Below are 23,204 nucleotides of genomic sequence, written 5' to 3' on the forward strand. Positions count from 1 at the left end.
TGTTTAAGTCTCTCCTTCTATGGTCCAGTTGAACTCTGGCTCCCCTAGCAGTTACTCAGATGCGGAGCTATAGCACCTTACATTCAGTCCTGTACTCTATGAAGTACCTTGAACTAATCCATCTGGCACAATCCAAAACATGAAGGCAATTGGAAATACAGTATCAGTTGTCTTCCTGTACTGCTGCACATTACCCTTAGTAGTAGGGATCCAGGATCTTAGGATCAAAGGAAGGAGGCACCGAAAACAAGCACACACATTGCAGCAGGAGGTGACAGTAAACAGAAACCCACTCAGTCCACACAGAGAGCTTTTTATTAAGAACTGCTAAAATTAAAGTTCCTTTTAACTTCATTTTTAAATACTTTACTCCCTTGGCACCTTCTTCAAAAGCACAGCTACAAACCCAAGAGTGCACAGGAAAAGGAAAGTGGTTTAAACTTGTAGATCTCCCTTCCCCTCACAGATCTTTCCTTGGCTGTGTTCAGGTCTAGCCCCATAAGTTATTTTTAAGAAGCTTTAATTTGCAGAGAACATGTAATCACTAATGTTCCTTAAAAATTACTACCAGTCTTAATGGTGTATCACATCCTGAGTGCACACAGAAGGGAGAAAAGATAACCCTCCTTTGAATGAAAAACAAACAACAAAATAACAAAATGCCAAGAGAGAAAGAGAGAAGGAGCAGGTTCCAAACTGGGTTTCAGTAATAGAGGCTGCATCTTAAACCTTGATGTACCAATACAATTTAAAATGAATTTACTCCAAGGAAAAAGAAAGCACCAAATTCACCCCTCCCTCCTTTCTGACCTCCTGTGCCTTCACTTACTTTCTTTCAGTGTCAGGTGTTGATGCAGTGCTGCTGAGACCAACTGACTCCTGCAAGAGAAGACACACAGCAGTGAGAGAAGACACAAGAGCAGCCTTTGCCCAATTTATGTAGAAAATCAAATTAAAGAACAAACAAACAAGATTAGATGACCAAAATCACATTGCTTACCTCAACCTGGGATCGCAGTTGCAAAGATGTGGGACTGGCATCAGGTTTCTCCTAAAACAGAACAGATGTTGAGTTAATGAAATTGCAAAGAAGAGTTCAGAAGAGGTGAAGAGAAGAAACAGGGTAACAGAGTGTTGGACTACCTCAAAACCTGTTGAATGGGAAACACCAGCCTCTCTAGGAGGAACTGTTCTCCAGATACATCCTGAAATACTCCAATAAAGGAAAATTACACCACTGGATGTTACAGAGCAACACAGGATTGTCACACAGAGGGGATTCAAAATTAAATATAAAGAGGAATGAGTTCTTTCCACAAAATGATCCATACTTAAGAGACAGTCACAGAAAGATCTACAATTCTCTTCAACATTTCAGTTTTCTTTCCCTTATATGTTTATTTGTCATTTACTGTTAAGCCACTTGAAGTCTCTGTGTCCTGTTCAGGGTTCCAGATAGATGAAAGTGCCAGGCAAATATGGGGTGCAGAGCAAAAGCTAAGGATCCATTTCTATAAGCAGACTGCATGAGCCTAAACATACCTGGCTAAAGCAGACTGATTCTACTCATCATGCACTGCTCCACAGTTTTCTTATCGCTGGTAGTTGCAACACAAGTTTTACCACAAATATAGTTTACAAATGCTTTGCTATAGCAAAAATAGTTGTTTTGAAACCTTAAAGTATCCTTTATAAAAAAATAATGGATAATGATTAAGAATAAAACCAGTATTTTTTGTTCAATATTTTCTATTAAAAGTTGAAAGGAAAGTGCCAACTCAGATCACTGCTAGATACAGACAACCATTTTCCACAGCACAGCGTTAAGGGCGTTGCTCAGAGATAGTTCATAAGAACCAAGAACGATGCCTATGACTTTTAGGCCTCAGTTTGGGCATCAATTATCACACTGATAACGTGCCCAGAAAAACACACACAAGCTTTAGTTTCTCAAATGAGTACAACAAAAAATAGATTTCAGAAAGTAGACAGTTGAGATATTGGGTTATACATAATGGAACACCCTTTGGGGAAGGGATGTTAGCAACAAGAATCTTCCTCATGCAGGTATCTGTATTTCCACTACTACTGTGGATTAAAAGATGCACAAATTATGTTATGTCATCACACAAAGTAATAGTCAAATCCAAGCAGAATTTCTACAAATTTACTTTAATGAAGAACATACAGGAAAAAAAAAAAAAAAAAAATCAGTACTGAAATAGTATTCTCTTCTAATGGGCTACAACTACTGAGAGGATTCTGGTACATTCCAGCAAGGCCTGTTTTTTCACACAGAAGCGCGCTAATAGGACAGAACTCAAATTCCTTTCCTCCAAATGTCTGGGATAGAACCATCTACTCCAGGGCCCAATCACCTAGATTCCCATCATAGTCAACAGACAGGTAGCAGCTCCTACAGAACAACTTGCCTGACAGGTTTCAGATATCTCAAGTTAGATGAGACAGGCCCCACTCCTGGTATATAATTTAAGGTTAAAAGGCCAATATCATGAACCATGATCTACTTGAGATCAGTGGGAAAAATCCAATTAGAATGAAAGAACCAATTAAAAGTTATTTGTCAGTATGGAGAGCTGCAATTAGCAACTTGATCTGCATGTGAAAACAATGGGAGAGCCTGCTTAGGACCATTTCCCCTCAACAGTTCACCAAATTACTGCAAGGGTGGTACTGTACCCAAAGGGCCATCATGGCTGAGTAAGCAACCACAGAAGTACACATACTCAAAGAGAAAAGATACGGATTTATTTCTCAGTCCTGGAGGTCTTTTCGTTCATGCATTCCTCAGCCTACAAGTAAATCTCTTATCTCTGTGAAATTGTACTTCCTATGCCCTTTGATTACAGAAGGGGTGACGAAACGTTCTTAAGATTTAACACGAAAAGGAAAGCTAGACACAGTTTTCTGGAAATGCAGCCTTTTAACACAGACAGGAAATTACCGCTGACTGCCATGAAGTGGCATTGGATTAGTGCTCCCAGAAAGTTCCTAAGGCCAGAGTTTGCAAAAGCACAAAGAGCCCACCCTGCCATCACACAGCTGCTGGTCACAGCAGGCAGAAGGACACAGAACCGCTCATTGCCACATGCTTGTTATGAAGTGTTCGAGGCTGACACAGGGTCATTGCCCAACTTGGGGATTTTGCCTATGGTTTGGTTATCTGCTTTTGCTGATCTTATCGCACAGAAAGGGAACTGAAGTCCTTGAATGGAAGACAGCATGAAAAGGAGATCACATCCACTCACTGAAGACTTGAGGGCTCCTTCCGCAGTCAAGCAGAAGCTGGACGGAGACCAGGGAAATTCCACAGATGCTCACAGATCACGGAAGTGAAATTAGCCATTTGGCACCAAACGTTCCCTTCTTTCTCCATTAGCTCTGTCAAAACGGAATCCAAGCAAGTATTTCATCCAGGAAAGACTGCAGGCACACCACTGCAATCCTCGTCGCCCAGTCTCTCACCCTGGCCTCAAGGAGGGAGGGAACAGAAGCCCCATGTTCCAAACACATCTAATGAGCACCTCATTTGTCCACAGATTGGCACACAGCTGAGAAATGGAGCATTTTACAAGCTAGCACATCTTAAAGCTTCCTGTAGCCACTCAGGAGAACCAGCTGTGTGTCCAGAATGCCTTTAGACTCCAACTTCTCAGAACACTTTCTGATTTATCTGTTGCCTTAAAAAACTGCCTGCTACAAGTGCTTTTTAAAATATATGATAGTTTTTGTGAATTATCATTTACAAGAGACTATCTAGGTTCCCAAGGCTTTATAGAAGTCTTTTGCTTGAGCAGTTACTTGTGAACTCGTAGCCTGAGATTGCAATTAAATGGAAAATTACCACTTTCAACCTAAAATGAAAACTATGCAGATGAATAGCCAGCTGCATCCCGTGTAACAAAATCCTAAGAAAAGCTGACTGTATTTGCTTTCTTTTTTCTCACTATGAAGCCCGCCCTGTTTTAACAGAAGCGGTTTTATAGGATCAAGATGACTGTGGAGGACAGAAGAAAGGACAACTCTCCTCTCCCTCCTCCAAAACCTTTCAACGCTGGAATGCAAAACACTCGATAGGCTTGTATTGCTGTGATTATTATGCCTATTCGCCTTTCCAACAGAACAATATTTTTGCTATTTAGACAAGAAATTAAAGCAAAATACTTAAGAAAATACTACTCTTGACTGAACTTTTGGCATAGATTTGTATCTCTGACAGAAATTTTATCATCTTACAGTAATTCTATTTATTTAAGGTTAAAATCAGTTAAACCTCATATTAAAATCCACAGGTTGTGTTGACTTGAATCCAGCAGGATCAGAGCCTTTTTTTCTACCATGGGCTAGGTCTGGGAGGCTGAAAAAACCCTGTACTGTTGGCATGCTGTCAAGCACACCACATCTTCTCAAAAAAATATTTTCAAAGATTAGTCTCATGAAAGTACATCTTTCACCATTCCGAAGAGAATCTTAAAAATGAAACACAGGAGAATTTGGGGGCAGAGATGCAGCCACTGCAGTAACCCCAGCAAGTATTACCAGCCCTCTGGTCCAGACAGAGAAGGCATTAGGCCTTCTCTGTCCTAGCCCCGGGTAACGGCCCTCCGTGCATCCATAAAGCTGGTCTGTAGCATACCACATATTCATGCCGCCTGCACACCACGCAGTATTGGTGCAAGAACTCCACCTGACCTCAGGAAGTAGCTACAGACTCTCTGATTGAAATGTGATTAAATCCAAGACCCAGCTGTCAGGGGAAGGGAAACAGAACCAGTTTTGCAGCGCCCTATTAACACCCTCATGGCTGCACTGGGGACACTGCCTAGAGTGGGTAATGAACAGAAGCAAGTGGCAGTGCTGGTCAGGTGCACCAGAGGTGTGAGCACATAAAGTGATTTTACTTCTTTCCCCAAATCCCCTGTGCTGAAAGAAAACATGACTTGTAAGCTTCACAACCAAGATTTGAGGCTTATGCTTCAGGACTTAAGTTGCTCACCTCAGGCCCCAAGGAATAAACCTCCTTCACATACAGCTCTCCCATTCACTTTGTCACTATGTGCTTTATTAAATCATTTGGATACATTTTCATTTCAGATAATGTTAATATCTAAATAACGTCAATTTTTTCAGTTTTCTCTGTTACCCTCCTTGTAAAAATATTAAAAACAATTTTGCTGCCTTTTATAAACCAACCCTGAAAAACGCACATGGGAAGAATATACTAAAGCACAAAGCATGCAGGCAAGAAGCTGGAAACACATTTCCCAACTGGAACAAAAGGTTCTGAATTCATGAGGGCCTCTTCCTCCAGCGATAACTCCAGTTCAGTTGTTCTGAGTGCAACACAAGAGACGAGGAAAACCTTTTCCTATCCTGAGGTGCTACCATTCTGCTACAGAAATGCATGAGCGTAGCAGAGAAAAGTGGCCAAAAGGAAACCTGAGCACTTGGAATAAGCCTCCTGCATTCTACAGAAGGATATTCACATATTTTAATTACCTAAACATTAAGCTGCACCAATGCTCAACACTGCAACTTAGTTCAGGAAACTACATTTACTGAACGAATCCCTTGTAATTAGAAATTCATGAACCTCTTCACAGTTTCTACTACAGGAGCTGCAGGCGTCTGAATTATAAATTTAAACACTCCTGTGCAGATCCCAAGGTGGGATTAATCTCACTGTGCAGACAGCAACCATGAAAACTGAAAACCATGCAAGCGCTGGGAAAATTCAGGGGCATAACCAATGGGAAAGGAGATGACTAAAACGCTCTTAAATTTATGAACAGCTTTATGAATTCATTGTAGCAGGTGTAAATATGCCACCTACAGGGGAAAACTGCAAGGAAATTCTGACAGCCTCTTCCCCCAATAACCTTCCTCGTTAGCTCTGAAGGTGTGCTGCACGCTCCAGTCTAGCCTCCCAAAACGATTAAACAATGCCGTATGTGAAAGACAGCCAGAGCACAGAGGCCTCAAAGTGTTTGTTTTGCTTGGAAAGCAGCCGTTCTGCCTGGAGTCCTCCACCACATATCACATCTCAGCCCCTGCATAAGTTCTGCAGAAGGTGAAGACTGGCTTCTTGTGCAGAGACTGTGCAGGTGCACAGGTGCTTCATGGAAATTGCCTGCCAGTCACTAGCTATGGGTCACGGAGCAGAACAGAGAAATAAAACCACCTATCCCCATACCTCAGCAAGTACTGGAGGGAATTACCCAGCTCAGAGAGTTTCCTGTGGTTCACATCAGTTAAAAACACATTTTGAGCCTCAGACTGCTGCCTCCAGACAGTACTTTCTGCAGAACTCTCAGGGAAGAGAGGAGGCTTTCTGCTCCATTACCCCTGTGCGTTAGGCCGGAGCTGACACATGCTAAATGATAACATCCTGCAGCGGCAGCAAAATGCTGGGTCAAGGAATGGAGCTACGTAGGACGAATGGTTAAAAAATGGGAATTCAACCAAGTAAATACTTCTTTTTACACATGAAATAATAGTCAAAAAGTCTCAGTGCCTTACAAGCAACACAGATGCCATCCAACTCTTAGCTTACCTAATGACCGTAGCTTCAGAACAAGCATGATACTACAGCACTCACATGACTGCTCTTAGCGTTAGGCTTGGAAGAAAAACCATGCTTCTTGACCTATCCAACATAACATAGGGAGCAGTGTCTGATAGTCTCCCTTGGCCAACCATAAAAGTAGAAGCTCTGTTGTTTGCTTCTTGTTTTTCCCCCATCTCAAATACATTGTGTTCAACACTAGGGTTGGAAAACACAAGCTGAAAAACAGTCTACAATGATTTTGAAAAACATAACTCATTAGTAATTACAAAGGAACCTTTGTAAAGCTCTATGGTAATGAAAAGCTATGCAGTCCTAATGTGAAAATGCACGTGCTACAAATGGTCTGAACACAGAAAAATTACAGCAGACAAAAAACAACCACAAAAGCCTTCAGAGAAAGAAAAGTTGATACAAGAATACAGCTTTCTCCAGTGCAAAGATCTGAAATGTCCAAATTGATTTTCAAGCAAGATGATGCCAAAGCTACGGTAGCTGTCTCTGTGGTAAAAATGTATTAGTATAAAGCTGTATATACACAATTGGGCTGCTGCAGGTCTTGGACTGATGTATTTTACACCCATCACTCAAATGGTAAAACAGTAAAGCATTCTTGTGCTGATATAACTGCGTCTATGCTACAGTTGTAGCTTGGTATACATAGCCCCTGCTATTTCTGAAAAAAACTCCTTATGTCTGACAACATCAATAGTTAACCTTTATTGGCTGAGTACTGACAAAAGACAGTTATTTGAGGGGAAATAATGATGGAAAATAAAGAAAAACATGGAAGGTTTCAGAAAGGACCCGATGTGGATGGGAAGGAAAAAAAAGCCAATAACATCAAGAATGCTTAAATGTGATGAGAGGAATGAAGATGTGGCACAAGTGAGGGAGTCTAACTGGATACTGCACAAAGCCAGAGAAGCACACTGCAACTACCCTTTCCTTTCCAACAACTGGAGTGGTTTTTAAGTGAAATACTAATACTGTCAGAGGTAAGAGATGGCAAAAACTACAGGAAGCTCCACTTAAAGCCATGACGGAATATTCCAAACTTCTCAATACTGACAGCTCTGTTCAGTTTCTATTGGCCTTTCAAACTCAGAATACCAATTCCTTGGGTAAGATAGGCTCTCCATCTCCTTCTGTGAAAGATTTCTCAGAACTTACTCATTTTTCACGTTCATGTATACAATTCTATAACACGTTTAGTATTAAGCTTATTCCCTGCTTTCCCAAATTCTCATCAGAATACCATCTTGAATATGGGCAAGGAAAGCAACATGGAGCCTGAGGCTAAGATCAACACCTCCAGGAAACTTGGACAGCCATACTACAAATCACGTCAAACTGACCTACCGTGAAAACACCGGCTAACACAGATCCACTCAAAGTTGCATTGGTATTAATTATGTGTCTGTGTGCCTACGAGCCATGCCCATGCCTCCAGCAGACAAAATTTCATATCACCTACAGTGCAAATGAATAGAAGCTTGGAAGATGAATCAATCCCTACAGAAAAAAACACAGTACTGATAATGTTTTCATACATACACACCTAATTAATTGTAACGCTTTAATTATACTAGCTAACATTAAAACAACAACAACAAAACACTCTCTATGCTGTTTTCACTTTATGTTGTACCAGCGAGTTAATCACCAATGACTTATTCTGAAGATCAGGAGCAGAAAACCCAGCGCTGACTTTGATTTACTAACGCTTCAAAAACATTGGTGAAATTCAGGAGAAGGCAAATCAGAAGAAAGTACTATTCATTAAGAAATCCAAAAAGAAGGCTTCTTTAGCAATGCCACAGATGCAAGGGAACTAGCAATGGGAACTAGTAATGAATTTCCTTCATTTCAGGAAAAGAAAAAAACATTATTTATTACTTTAATTCCGGGAAAGCTCCAATTTGGTTTACTTAGAAAAGAAAGCATTTTTTAAACCATTTTATATTAAATATTTAGTAAATAATTGTTAATCATGCATTTAGTTATATTAAATGCTATTTTTTATTCAAAACCTGTATTTTTTTCTTATTTATGTCATGTTGATAACCTGCAATGCATTTTATGCCACAAACTTCCACCATTATTGCCACTGTCATTTGCAGACTGGCTACTGCAGCAAGGCAGTTTTCTACCTCATTCACCTGAGATACTTCACATTCGAGGCCCAAAGCCCTAGACACGTTTGAAAGTGGTCCCTCTCTTTTGATTCCTCCCATTAGATCCTAGAGTTGCAGTGGGTACCAGCCTTGTTTCTGCATCTGCTGGTTTGGGGGCACATGTCACCAGAAGGCAAGGCAACCCTGCAGCCAGGCTGCTGCTATCAGGCCATGATCTTCCATGCTCACAACCTACCCCTGGCTGCACGCTTCTGCAGCAGAATCTGCACCTATACACAATCTGCTGGTTTTGAAAAGTTTGCATACACAGAAGCATGTGTACATACTCAATTTCTTCTGTTTAAATGGGAAATCAAATCTTCCAGGACATGACTAAAATCTTTAATATAAAAAAAAGAAAACAAATCTTTCTCACATCCAGAACAGTTTCCAACCAAAGATACAGAAATCCTGATCTCAGGTCTTCATAGAGCTCTATTCTCAGTAGATTAGACTCTGTATGCTTGTTCTGCTGATCTGCAGTTTCAGTTTAATGTTTTTAACCCAGTTTATTTCCCCTTTAGTGACTCCTGTGTTCACTATTTCTCAAGAAGAATCCAGTCAGAAATCCATAACAGCTCTCCGTATGTTTCAGCACATACAAGCACACGGGGTTGGTGGGGTCTGACCATCCTCTAAACTGCTCAGACTTTGGGAACAGAAGGAATACAGTAAGAAAAGGTTTTGATAAAATTTCTGTCATCAGACAAATGTGTGTCAGCAAAAAAAATCCACTCTTTGCTGCCATTTATTATTACAGCCAGATCTTTCCAAGAAAGCCATTTGTTTCAAGATCCTCTTTACGAAGGCACACTTGAAGCAGAAAAGAAACTGTTCACACTGGGAAATGCTTCAATATTCTTTCTTTCTTCTTTTAAAAACTGACATTTAGAAATGGAATCAACATTTAACTTGAAAACAAACTGGTTTTGTTTACCACATAGGTGTGTGAAAGTGAGCACCTGGAAATTAAGGCGGATAGCATGAATCCATTCCCTAGAGCTATGCGCTGAACTGTTTGCTCTCAACCTGTAAAACACACTTCAAGAATGTGAGGGGGTGCAGGAAGAGATGCAGGGGTTGGCAGTTGGATGCTAACTTCAAAGTCTCCTAGAAAATGAAGGAGAAATTAATTTTTTGAACCAGAGAACCAAAAACAAATTAACCACGTTAATGAAAAAAAAGGATGAGCCCACAAAATTGCTAGCCTGCATTTATATATCCACCCTGCTATAAAAACTGCCTTTGATAAAGAGACTTCTAAATTAGTCACTCTTTCTTTACCTTTGAAATTAAAGCGTCTGTTTGACAGCTGCTGCGGGCCAGACCTTCACTGACTGAAGCCTCCATCAACAGCTATCACAATATGGCTATCAAACTGAATTTCATATTAAATCCAATCCACTGTATCATATTTCTGGTCCCACAGACGACAAGCAAGGTTGTTCCCATCAGAGTGAAAAATTATGACTGAAGCCCAGTAGATTGTAAGGCCCAGTGTCGTGTATTTAAACAAGGTGCACAGCTCCCTGGCCCTCTGAAGACCACAGGACCACCTCCAGTATCTCACAAAAAAGGCAGCATTCTCTATGACACAAAGACAAAAGCCAGCTGGTGCTCAGTAAGCATTCGTCTGATAATATTAAGTAGCGGATGCCTACACTATAATGACAGAAATCTGTATCTACACAACTACTGATAGAAGTACTCTTGACTTGCTCTTTACATTTAAGGAAATACTGTAGCTAGAAGCTCTTATGGCATTGACTCTCATCATAGAGGTAAGGAGTTAAACTGAAGACTTCCAACAGGCAATTAACCCTTGCCTCTGTGGGAGGCCCCAGTACAGCTACTGGCTTCAGCCAGTTGTCCCAAAGCTCAGCTTTTCTGCTGATGGACATGTGTGACCCCCAAGACATCAGACACGGCTGGTGTGAGGTTTTGCCTAGCAGAGAGCAGAAAAGTGGTGAATGTAGGCTACAGCACGCAATGGCAATCACCCCATCAGAGACTGAGTCAGGACCTCCTCCAAACAAGAAGCTAGCAAACTAACTCTGCACTAAGAGCGTCTGAAGAAACAGCAATGATGACATTGTTAGGTGTTGCTCACTTACTAAGTGTTTGGAGCTCATGCAGCTGTTCTTCACTGATCACCAGCATTCAGACTCGAGGAATCTGCATACAGAGTTGCTACTGCTGCTCCCGGCAAACCATCTGCAGTCCTCATCCACAACTACTCATTAGAGGGCTCCAGCAAAGCTTAGCTACTCAGACTGTTTCACTCCTGAAATGAGTGATATGACAAGTGTCCCAAACTCCACTACAGGTGCCTTCTACCCGGCTGCAGTCACACCTGACGTCAAGAACACAGGAACTGGCACAGCAGGAGCAAGCAAAGCTCAAGTGCAGCACAGGCTTGCACTCCAAGAACTGTTACATGGTCAGTGACCCACATACATGTTCCAGCACAGCCTGTACAAGCTCCATGCTCATAGTGCACCTCCTCCTTCACCCTACCCGCTCAGTGCCGTACTTTACTATTAAAGGAGCACTGCAGTCTCAGCAAATCGAGTTATGGCATCAAAAATGCGGACATGCATTGCTTTTTACATTTTTGTATGTTTGGAGGGTCAGTTATCAAGTGAAACAGATCCCTCAGCAACCAGCAAGTACTTCTGTTTGGAGGTCCTCTCATAATTGCGCCAAACAGTGCCTTGCCACAAACAGAACAGCACAAGAGGAGACCATGAGCTGCAGCATGTCTGGACAGTCTGGGTAAAAATGGCCAACCCAGCAAGCATGCCTCGGCTGTACTGGCACAGAGGAGGTTCAGCCCTCAACAGGACTGTAAAGCTAAATAATTGGAAGGAGGCCATTTACAACTACAAATGCAAGAAACGCCGCTGCAACCCTGGAGTCCATCTAGAGCATGCATTCTACACATTAAGCCCTGCTGACTTCATGACAATATAAATGTTGTCTTTTGCTGTCTTCCTGTAGGAACTCAAGGGCTTCATGATGTCTCCCAATCTGCATAACTAAGCCTTCACAATCTTCTCTACATACCCTGAACAGAAACAGACCAAACCTAGAAAATAAAAAACTGAAAAGACAAGTGGAATACTGCAGGCAATGAAATGACAAAGCACCAGCCTAGAAGCGACAAAGGAAATGCTGACAGCTGGAATGTGCAGCAAAAGTAAGGTGAAAGCAGACTGTACACTACAAAGCTCAAGGTAAGAGGAAGTGCTGAGCCAGACCTCATCCCAGAGACAGATAAAGCAGAAGGAATAAAGAACCATCAGCAGAACAATTGAAAACAAACACCGACTGCATAAACCTCTCAAACAGAGAGACAGTAGCAAATGTACACATGAAATACAATGCTCCTAAATGTTGAGTAAATCAGCCCCACAAGTCCAGAGACCTTTACTTCTCTTAATGGCATTGCACTATTGGTATGAGTGATACCAACTAAACTGCAGTCTAAGAGAAATGGGATTCTAAAGCTTTACACAGTGGAAATCTACTGAAGTCAAATCACAACAGCTAACAATTTGCTACCAAGCATTTGCGTGCTGTTTTGTCACTGCTGGCAAGTGCACTGGGCAGGCGCATTGCGAGCTGCCTGGTAGCACCAGCCAATGCATTTGCTCAGGGAATGAGCGTGCTGCGTCTTGACTCCTCTGCCTACAGGCAAACACAAATTATGCATGCAAAACCCTGCAACAAATGACCAAACACTTTGCCATTGCAAACGCCCTTGTGTAAGGCACTGTGACTCAGTTTGCTGGTAGGCCCTATAACTAAATCTGTTTTACTAAGGTACGGAAAATCTGAGCAAAGTCAAATTTAAGCTGTACAAACACCTGCAAGAATTTCTAAATGCCTGGGTTTTTATGCAGCCAAGACCTACTTGTTTGGGCAGGTGCTACCAGTGCTACGGGAGCGTCCATGGCACAAATTCCTCTGTTCAACCACCTTCAGAAGGGACAGGTGCCCTGGTTTCTGCTTGAATCACAACAGCTACAGAATGGCTTGTCTGAAAAAGCTGCAGTTTTTCTGCTCAGACTCCCCTCAGTACCTGAGGCTACGTTCCTAGCAGGGCTCAGTAACAACAGCTGGAGGCTCCCCTTCAAGGCAAACACATTTCTTGAAGAGCTCATGTTGTTTCAGACCCAGTTCTACCATAAACTACTCCTCAGAATTATTTTCTCTTATTAAGGTTAGATGAATTCTGTGAATACATGCCCACCAACAGAATGGGTCTTATATTACACAACGTTTTAAAAGCAAGTCCTTAAGCACACAGAGAACGCTTCACAAGTGCAGCATAACCACCACGTGACTCTCTGATGTAGTGGTTTTAGGTAATGCCATCTCTTCTCATAAATCTAATCACAACAGTGACTCTAATTGCACAGGCTGGCAGCACAATTCTCTGCTTATCATTCTGACACTGATGCACTGTATTTATGCTGTAAATCAGACAAGTCTTCCTGCAGTTTCTGAAACGATTCCAGGTTGTATTTGGGTGTATAAATAGTTTTTCCATAAAATATCTGAGAATTGAACAGGCTTTTGTAGTACATACATAATAAATTCTCTGAGCTATAACAGAAAACGTACTCCAAAGCGGAAGACTTAAGAGTATTTTTCATTTCCACATACACTTAAATAAAATTAGGACATTAGCAAGTGTAGCTGAAACTACAAAATAATCTCCCTTATACTACACTAGGCTTTCATAGTTACCAGCAGGTCCTGTTATAAGAATTAGGTCAAGTACACTGCAAAGTGCTACTTCTATGTAACATGGTTTTATGTACTTCCGCTGGCTTTCAAAGCAACATCAGCATCAAATCATCTCCCTGACTTTCTACTCTGCTATTCATTTATCTTAATCCCAGATCCTTCAAGTGTGTGTATTTGGAATATAATCTTTCAAAGAAGTTGAGTGGTCAGGACAAGGTATTCAACTGCGTGCCTGTCAACAGTACTCACACGCTTAAATTCTGGTGTGTTTTTGCACTCTTTGTGAATGGAGTCCCGATTCCACACATGCAGTACAAGCAGTAAGAGTAAAAACTTCGTAGATAATAGAATTTCATATATATATATATATATATATATATATATATATTTGCATGAAATTGTAGAGTTTGTAGAAACTGCAGCTTTCCATGTTTCACAGTACACTGAGATGCAGTTTTACACAACTAACCAAGCCTGTATCGAACAGACAGATCTTTTAAAATATGAACAAGTTAGGGCTGCAGCAAGGACGGAAAGCTTACCTGAAGCCAGCTGCATTAATCACCTTTCCTCATAAATACATGCAAATTCTCACACCCAGGAACACTTCTCACGTATCTGAGTTCTATGAGGGCTCCTATGATTGCAGAACTGCAAAGGTGGATGTAACACAATTTCCCAGATGTGAAGGGGACACACTTCTGAAAACAAGCTTCAAATTCTAATGAAATTGAAATGCCAAAACTAAATTAATTCCTAAGTTGAAGCTCTGATTCAAAATACAAAACAAACAAACAAAAACAAACTCAAAATCAGTCTTGACTTTTTGCTTGACTTATTCTAAGTATTGAAAGTAAATGATGACACTGAACTAGATCCATCGCTTGTAATCACTGTTGATTTCATCTTTGTGCTTCCCTGTCCTTGACAAGCATCCATTTCTAGCTCCCTGTAAAAGAATTGCTTGGCAAACGTGTGTACTGAAAGAGGCCTATTTTCACATCATACATAGTATGCTACAACTTCAAAATGTCAGAATTTAAGCATGAGTAAGCTGAGAGCACTCATTTGATGTGAACTTCATCTTTTCACTTTTTAAACAATAATTAATTGCCTCTCAGCTGTCAACTTGAATTACACACTATTAACTACACAAACTATTAGCCTTTAACATTAACAGCTCTGCTTGCTCACTCCTTCAATACCATTCAGATTTGACTGAGAAACTACTTTTACGAGCCCAATATCATCTGTTTCAGCAAGCGGTAAATGGATTCTCCAAACTTCTGCAGCTGCCCCCACCCTCACCAAGGTCTTGACATGCCTGCAAAGATTGGAAATGCTGTTACTGTTGTTTAGGTACTGAAATGTGAGGTTATCTCAGCAGATCACTCCCACTCCAGTTGCTTTGCTGGCTTATGCAAGATATATGCTGTAAAAACTGTGCTTTGTGGCCTTTGCCTGTTTGCTACTAAATTCATCTGTTTTCTTTGCACGTCCTTGGCTTCTCTAACACTGGCAACTGCTCATCTTTTATGCCATTCCTTTCTATCATTTCATGCCCGTGTTAGAGGACAAAAAGACACTTTGCAGTTCACTGAAAAAAAGAGAAACTTCAGCTGCTCAAAATGAAAAATGTGAGTGATTCGTTTGCCTTTGCATCCTGAAATACAGTTGTTTGGTAGCTAGAAATGTGCTTGTAATGATTATTTTCAGCCAACTTGAAAACAATGAAGCTGTCTTAACTAGCTGTTCATTTAAGAGAGAGACAAAAAGTAAGACCTATGAGGATTTAAGAGATCATATCATAGAATCATAGAATGGCCTGGGTTAAAAAGGACCACAATGATCATGTAGTTTCAGCCCCCCCCACTATATGCAGGGCTGTCAACCACTAGAACTGGCTGCCCAGAGCCACATCCAGCCTGGTCTTGAATGCCTCCAGGGATGGGGCATCCACAACCTCCTTGGGCAACCTGTTCCAGTGCATCACCACCCTCTGTGTGAAAAAACTAACTCCTAATATCTAACCTAAACCTCCCCTGTCTCAGTTTAAAACCACTCCCCCTTGTCCTGTCACTGTACACCCTCGTAAACACACATTCCCCCTCCTGTTTAAATGCTCCCTTCAAGTACTGGAAACAAGAGATGAGCATTTAAGGCTGCTTTCAGCCCATCTCTTTCCTGCTGCACCTCTGCCTCTCCCACTCTGGGTGCTTTGCAAGCCATAAATTTTGATGTATCTTCCCCACCAGGGAAAAGGGAAGTAAAATTCTTCAAAGAGGAGAAAAAGTCCCCTCCAGAGCTGTCTTCTGCTTATAATGCATTTTGTACTGCTTCGAGCAATTTGCTTTTTAGAGCTGTTTTTACTGTACAACATCCTACTCTCGGTGGGACCTACTCCCGAGGGATTTTTCCACAGCTACATACTTAGAAAAGTGATTTATGTGGGGATCATGAAACACATAAGGCACTGCTGTTCCCAAGAAGAGAGAAAGCAAAATGAAACCCACTCAACCTTGAAGATGTGCCTCCCACCAGGATAGCAGGTGGGTTCAGGTCTGTTGTACTGCTTTGAACTCTCCGTTTGTACTGCTGAAGAGCAGAACAGCAGCACTGCAGGCAGAATTGGAGAGAGCATGGCACGATGGTCAAGGGAATATGGAGCAAAGCTCAAACGCACAGAGGACTACTTCAGAAGACGGTACTCCTCGGGGTGAACAGCTGGAGACAAATTAGCAATGCAGTACTAACGTATCTGAAGATTACATTTGACAATACTCAGCTGTGGCCTTCCAAGGGAAGGCAAGGCTCCTCACAAATACTGCTCTTCCTTCAGTAAAGTAACTCAACAAGGAACTGAGGGTGGTAGGTCTTCTCAGAGAAGCTAAATGGGGAAGAAAAACCTCTTCTTCATTATTTTCACATGCTCTGCCTGCAAATACCCTGAACAAGCCTCTCCAGCATTCAGGAACTAACTAAAGTGGGATGACTCAGGCTTTTGCATCTGAAAAATAAAATATCACTATTGCCAGTGTCTGTTCTGCCTCAGACTGCACAAGCCCATTTGTAACACAATTTGTAGCACACCTACAGCGCTCGCAGACAAAAGATGGAGAATGATTTGTTGCAAAGATTAATAGCATTTCCTCCAGAAGGGAAAAAAGAAACAACGAAATGAAACAAACACAGACATACAAAAAACTGACACAACAAACAAACCCAGCATGGAGACTAAAAGAAAAAAATCCCCCTTTTAACGTCTGTGAACAGAATTCCTGAAACAGTAACAGAGAAATCTAGAAATTAAAAATACTAGGTCCCTTTTCCAGTTCTGCTATTGATTTTCTATATTATCCCAAGGAAGTTACTTAAAACCTATGTGACTATATGTATTATCTGGAAAGAATTTCCTACTGTTCTTCATAGCTTTGTCAAAGGTTTTGTGAAGCAGTATGAAAACACTGGAAAAGACATACAGATCCATCCAAAAACTAGACCTACAGCATCTATCCCTTTTTGCAGCGTCCCCCTGTATTTGCAGCTGACAGCCATTAACACATGCAGTCTCAACTCAGCTGGCTGGCTGAAGAGGGCCCTGCTACAGTGGGCACTCAGTTGTCCAAAGGAGCCTTGAAAACCATCTCAGATCCTCTCAAAAAGTAACCACAGAACATTCTGGCTGTCTGCTACTCAGTCCCAGCAGACAAAACTCTAGACACTCTTAGAGGGACGTGTACATGCCTGTGTGCATTTGTAGCACAAACAAGGTTTGATTAGACTTGATCACTAAAGGCAGGGTTAGCTATCTTTAGCAGAACAAAAAAGCAGAGACAACACAAAAAGGTGCAAGTGAACAAACAGCCTTTGTGACAGCACACTGGTGAAGGCCACAGCAAACAGATGAAGTCTTGCTGAGTAGGTTAAATGATTCATCCTACCTCACGCTCATTCTAACTGCAGGACTATTGTCAGCTCTTTCATTTATAGAGTAAATAACCATTCTGAAAAAATAAATACAGAGAAAGCAAAACAAAACACTGTAACTGCCTTTTTATGACAAGCCAATTCTCTGAAAACTCATTCTTCTCAATTTGCCTTCCTTTATTAAAAGCACACATGCCAAGTTGAGATAACATCTCCTACTGTTATAATTTTGATCTAAGCAGCAATTCATGGTGCGCTCTGTGTCAGCTCTGGTGCAATCTTTGGCTCTGATTCTGCATAGAATCATGCAAGCAGTCCCGCACACTTCACAGCCTGTGACTATACTCACAGCACTCACATTAAAAATAATAATAATAATAATAAATACGTGGAATTAACCAATTTGATTTTCCTCCTGAAGCTTCCCCGATGTTCCAAAAAGAACATTTAGAAACTGTGCTCTGAAAGCAGACTTTGAGGGGAATGTGTCAGCAGTTTGCGTTGTGCCCCTAATTAAACCAGCATATTCATGTTCTTTATAAATTCCCTCTGTAGCCACAACGTAATTGCTTCTATATGTCAATTTCCATAGTGTACGCAAATGTTTTCATATGCATTATCAGCTCTGCCTTGCTGACTGCTGAAGATAAAGCTCTTGCCTAGCAGTGCCAAGGAGACTTAAGCTTCATCTGCCATTTAACAATGAGAAATGGGAGGCATCCAGAGTGCCTTCTGCCCCTTCAGAAGAAGCTCTAACTATGCACAAATATAACCATTTCTACATTATTTTTTAAAGGGACAACACTAAGAATACACTTTTTTCTTCTTGTTGTTCTTCCCCTGAGCTAGCATTCCTTAAACAAAATGTCACACAATCACAGAATGGCCTGCGTTGAAAAGGACATAATGATCATCTATTTTCAACCCCCTACCATGGGTAGGGTGACCAACCACTAGACTAGGCTGCCTAGAGCCACATCCAGCCCGGATGTCCTTAATTCTTGTTGCGATTCCTTCAAATACTGTTTTATGTTCCTTTAGGGATTGCTGCTTTCTACAATCAGAGAGCCTTTCACATATATCTGAATGTATGTCCTCAAATTTTCACCAAGCTCAGAGAATGATTGTTGTTGTAGTCACAAGTCTAATTTATCTTCTTGCAGTTTTGGAAGAAAACACAAAAAAGAATCCATCTTGGCAAATGAAAATCCAGAAATGGCTTACTGCCAACCATCAAGAAAACACAGAAACTCAAAGCAACAGAACATCCTGTACACCAAACACCAGGAACAGCAGTGGGCTGTGTTACTTCTCTATGCCCCTGAAGAGACACCATTTATCATCAGTCAAATCCAGTCACTGTCCCATTTCAGGCTTTGCCACATCCAACCAAGAGAGCAGGCTTTGTCCATGGGTGAGGAATCAAATCAAAAGTCACCCAATACAAACAACCCAACTCCTATATGTTTCTGTTCAACCATCTGTAAAACTGGATATTTTATCATCTGGGTCTGCAAAATGCGTGGATGGAAATCATACATAACAATAATCTGTCAGCATACACCTTAATATCATGGCACAACAGAATAAATTCCCCACAGTGTTGTAGATACAAGGTCTGTCCTCCTCATGACAGAGCTGTAATACGCTACCTGAAAAATGCATTTTCAGAGCAAGATGCTACCATAATGTTGGGAAAGGACAGAAGCAATTTTACCTGATGTCCCCTTACACTTCAAAAATTATTTTCTAGAGACGAATCAAGGGAGTGCTGCTGGAGTACCCTTTCCTGTATGGTTTTACCCTTTCTTTTTTTAACGTGGAGATGTATTTTCCACAGAAAAGGAGGAGCAAAAAAATCCATGAAGGTAATTTCTAACTGCAGCATATATAGAATTTTCTGATCAGAAGTTCAGGATACTGTTTTAGAAACACTAAATCTGAATCCGAATTTTAAACTTCAATTCCATTGAACACGAGAATAATGGGAAACAGCTCATACAAACAACAGCATTGTTTCACAAAGCGGCTATATAATTCTACATCTATACCATATAGTTTGGCATTTGATTTCAGAGTTACCAGGCACAGGACTTGGTTTGTGTACATCAGAGGGAAAAATCAAGAATATGTTCAAAATAAAAGGTGTTAATTTTACACAAAACTGAGAAAAAACAATAAACACTGATTTTTACAGCTTGGCTCTATTGAAAGGAAGGCTTTACTGCAGTCATGTTAATACTTGAGTTGATCTCTTGATTTTTATTTTTTATTTTTTATTTATTTTTTATTTTTTACTATAGCAATAAATAAGGTGGTCAGGGTTCAAGACCAAGTAATTTATTAGTAAATTTATGGAAGGCTCCACTACAAAAATCAATAAACAGCAGCTAAAGAAGGCATTATGAATAAAACAGTTTCCTCATAATACCGTTATGGTAATACAAGTAAATAGGTGACCCTATTTAAGAAGATGGCAAATATTTTCTCTATGCAGTGAGTATATTCCAAATCAATCTACGGAATGTCATTTGAATACGTTACTTAACAGTTTACAGATTACCTCAGTGCTGAGGCAGGTTAAGTTCTGTCCCATCTTTGTGCAAGGTCACATCTAAATGCAGAGGGTTCTCTGGACCTGTTCAATGTCATTTGTACTTCCAAGTCTGACCCTTTCATACAATGCCTGCAGTCGAAAGTGCTTTTCAGAAAGACTTGAAAAAAATATCTACATCAATTAAGAAGCCTGAAAGAGTGCATAAATGTAGGTGCTCCATTAAATATGGCCGTCCCAGAAACTTTGTTTTTGCTAAAATAAGTGTTACCTATCTATCTATATGTAGATATGCATGCTTATACATATTAGAATGATAAATATCTGCTTGATCTCTGATAGTAGATGAAACAAGAAAGGTGCAAGGAGACACTGTTGTCTACTTCTATTATTAAGGAACAAAGGGACTGGAAGGTGCTGTCATTGTTCATTACACAGACAAAGGTTATTTTCATGTAAGGCTTCTTTCTAGAAAAACAAACATGTCAACACACCAACAATGACAGGGAAATAACTGATGAAAAAGCAGATAATTCACTGGCCTAATTTGGTAACAAGATGCTAGTCTGTGAAGAGAACTGAAGGTTACTGCATTTAAACAGAATTCCTCTGACAAAGAGATAGTGCAGGGACCATCTAGATAGCTAAGAGATTGGGAAAAAAGGGCATAGAAATTCACGCCCTGGGCAACCTGATGTAGCTGTGCTGTCCCTGTTCATTGCAGGGGAGCTGAACAAGATGACCTTCAGAGGTCCCTTCCAATGCTAAGGATTCCATGATTCTATGATTACTATGAATCATAAACCAGGCGTGAGACAAAGTGTCACGCTGCTGCATTAAGAACAACTGTTGTACTGCCAATATAAACAAGATAATGGTGCACTACCAACCCTTTCCGTCTATTCGGCCCTGCTAAGACTTTGGATGTAATCATGGTCAAGTTTTGGTACTGCTGTTCAAAACAAAACAGGCAACAGATCAGAATCCAGAAAAAAAAGCAGTAATGGTCTTGGATGGTCAAAAAACCCACCCCTGGTGCTAGAAAGTAGCACTGCTTGACTTTGTGAAGTAGGGGGAAAAAGACAAAATGTTCTTCATAAATACAAAACGTTGCTGTAAAGACCACAAAAGTTAGAGCGGGATGTCTGCAAGATACCAGTAAAAATACTCAGTGCTAAGGACTGCCCACCCTAGAATAATTTGCCTAGGGACACTGTGGAATTAACATGTTGGAATAGATTTAAGAACAAGCCAGATCAACATCTGTCAGGAATAATAAGCATTACTGAGTCTGTCTTGAGGCAAAGGATGCACCTGGTAGTTTTTCAAAACTTGAAGATGAAGCTAAGGTGAATTTCATGTCATATGACATTATAAAATACAGACACAGAGGCAGCAGATTACGTTTGGGAACCCATCCTCAATCACCACAACAGCAACAACAAACACAGATATTGCTTTAATTGTGTTTCACTTCTGGTTTATCCATTTCACACACAAGTACAAAGAGAACTTCCACTCCTCCATTTGCAGTTAGAGACACTTATCTAAGAGCAGACATTTGCAACCTTAATCTGGTATGGCTGAGATACAGTCTGCTTATGGCAATGTCTAATTCAAAACTAAAAGAAGGGAAGCTATACACAGTAGCTTAACATTCCATTTATTTTGTGTTTTAAGGGACATCTTACTTATGCACCATCAATTCATCAGTCTTCAGGGGCATGCTTTACATAGACTTCTGAGCTTTTATAATCCTTCTATTGCTATTTTGCAGAACTAGCATAGTTGCTCTCACAAAGCTCCCGCTTTTCACTTGAGGAGGGAACAATGAGAAGGATAAAGAACACAGAAAGGTAGAAGAAAAGTATGTCACATGAAGCACTCAAAGAAAGCAGAAAGTGAAGCCCGTAGGATGAGGTGAATGGAGAAAAGGTGCTGAAAGGACTCTACTCTGAATACTGATGAAAGAAAGGGTTGTGAAGCTTTGAAAACTTACACAGAATCACAGAACTATAGAATAGTTTTTGTTGGAAGAGACTTCAAGTCCCACTGAGTATCAACTCCTTTGCCATGCAGTAGAGATCAGGCTGCCCAGGGTCCCAATCCAACCTGGCTTTGAACACCTTCATGGATGGGGTATCCACAGCTTCTCTGGGCAGCCTACACTGCCCAGTGCAGAAGGCGAAGTGCAGTGAAGAAGCATGGGTGGAGTAAAATCAGAGAGGTTTAAAGACATAGGCTGAGATGCCAAGGGAAGGGATAAAAGAGGAACGGGCTGGGAACTTATAAGAGCCTTGAGAAAACCAATGGCAAAAAAGGAGACTTACCGTGAGCAAAAGATGGAGTCTTCTCTCTTAGTTTTGAGTCTCCTATAACAAGGCAATACAGAGGCACTATCTGAATTACTACTGAGGGGGTGCGTATGTGCAATAACTAAGCTTCCTAACCTATTTTATCCTACATGCCCCCTGGGAAAGAGGCTGACAAATCTACTGCTGGTAATCAAAACCTTTCATCTGCCATTTATCAGCTCTGTAACACAGTGGAAACAGCAGTCTTAAAAATCAGTAGAACAATATAAATTTGTATCATGTTACTCATTCACAACATCCCCCATTTTGAATATCTCGCTCATCATAACTGCATTCAAGTCAATGTGAAACTGCTGGTAGCAGAAGGTGAATAAAGATTTACAGGCTTATGTTTCAAGAAACTTCTTCTTTTGTGTGCAAAGTTTCTTTCTTTAGGTTTCTACATTCTTACTCAAAGGAGTTTAGCATGTTCTGAAGGTAATGAACCAGGTGCCAGTCCTGCCAGCCTTGCCCAGGCCTCAAATGAGCAACAGCAGCTTCTGACTCCAAGATAAGCAGCTGTCAATCATGCCAAGTCATTTCAGACAAAATTAATAAGATAAAATATTGACTTTCTTAGTTATAGATAAGATGATTTTTTTCACACCTTCACTGTAGCTACCAAACTTAACCAAAGCTGGAAATACAAACAGTGAGTAGGTTCCCTAAAACTTCTAGTAGGCCACTTTTAATAAAAAGAGCTATCAAGATTATGTGAAAACCTCATGAGTCACAATTATCGTCAAGAAACCCCAATTTGATTTTCCACTCCTCTCTTTAGGTGATTTGAAGACCAATTTATGTAAGGCATCCTTTTTGCTTTACAACCTCCTCCGGTGTTTCTATTAGCT

General features: G+C 40.7%; 1 protein-coding gene across 8 annotated transcripts in view; it reads right to left on the reverse strand.

Annotated features, from left to right (window-relative positions):
• LOC140249527 (SAM and SH3 domain-containing protein 1-like) overlaps positions 1-23,204 on the reverse strand; it is a 503,646-nt gene that overhangs the window by 62,799 nt on the left and 417,643 nt on the right. For all 8 annotated transcript variants that reach the window (XM_072331311.1, XM_072331315.1, XM_072331314.1 and 5 more), the window contains 2 exons: positions 1,001-1,051; positions 830-879 (listed from right to left, as the gene is read on the reverse strand). In XM_072331311.1, coding sequence (XP_072187412.1) covers positions 830-879; positions 1,001-1,051 — 101 coding nt within the window. The remainder of the gene's footprint in view (positions 1-829; positions 880-1,000; positions 1,052-23,204) is intronic.

The sequence above is a fragment of the Excalfactoria chinensis genome, chromosome 3 (assembly GCF_039878825.1).
Source record: "Excalfactoria chinensis isolate bCotChi1 chromosome 3, bCotChi1.hap2, whole genome shotgun sequence".
Lineage (NCBI taxonomy): Eukaryota > Metazoa > Chordata > Aves > Galliformes > Phasianidae > Excalfactoria > Excalfactoria chinensis.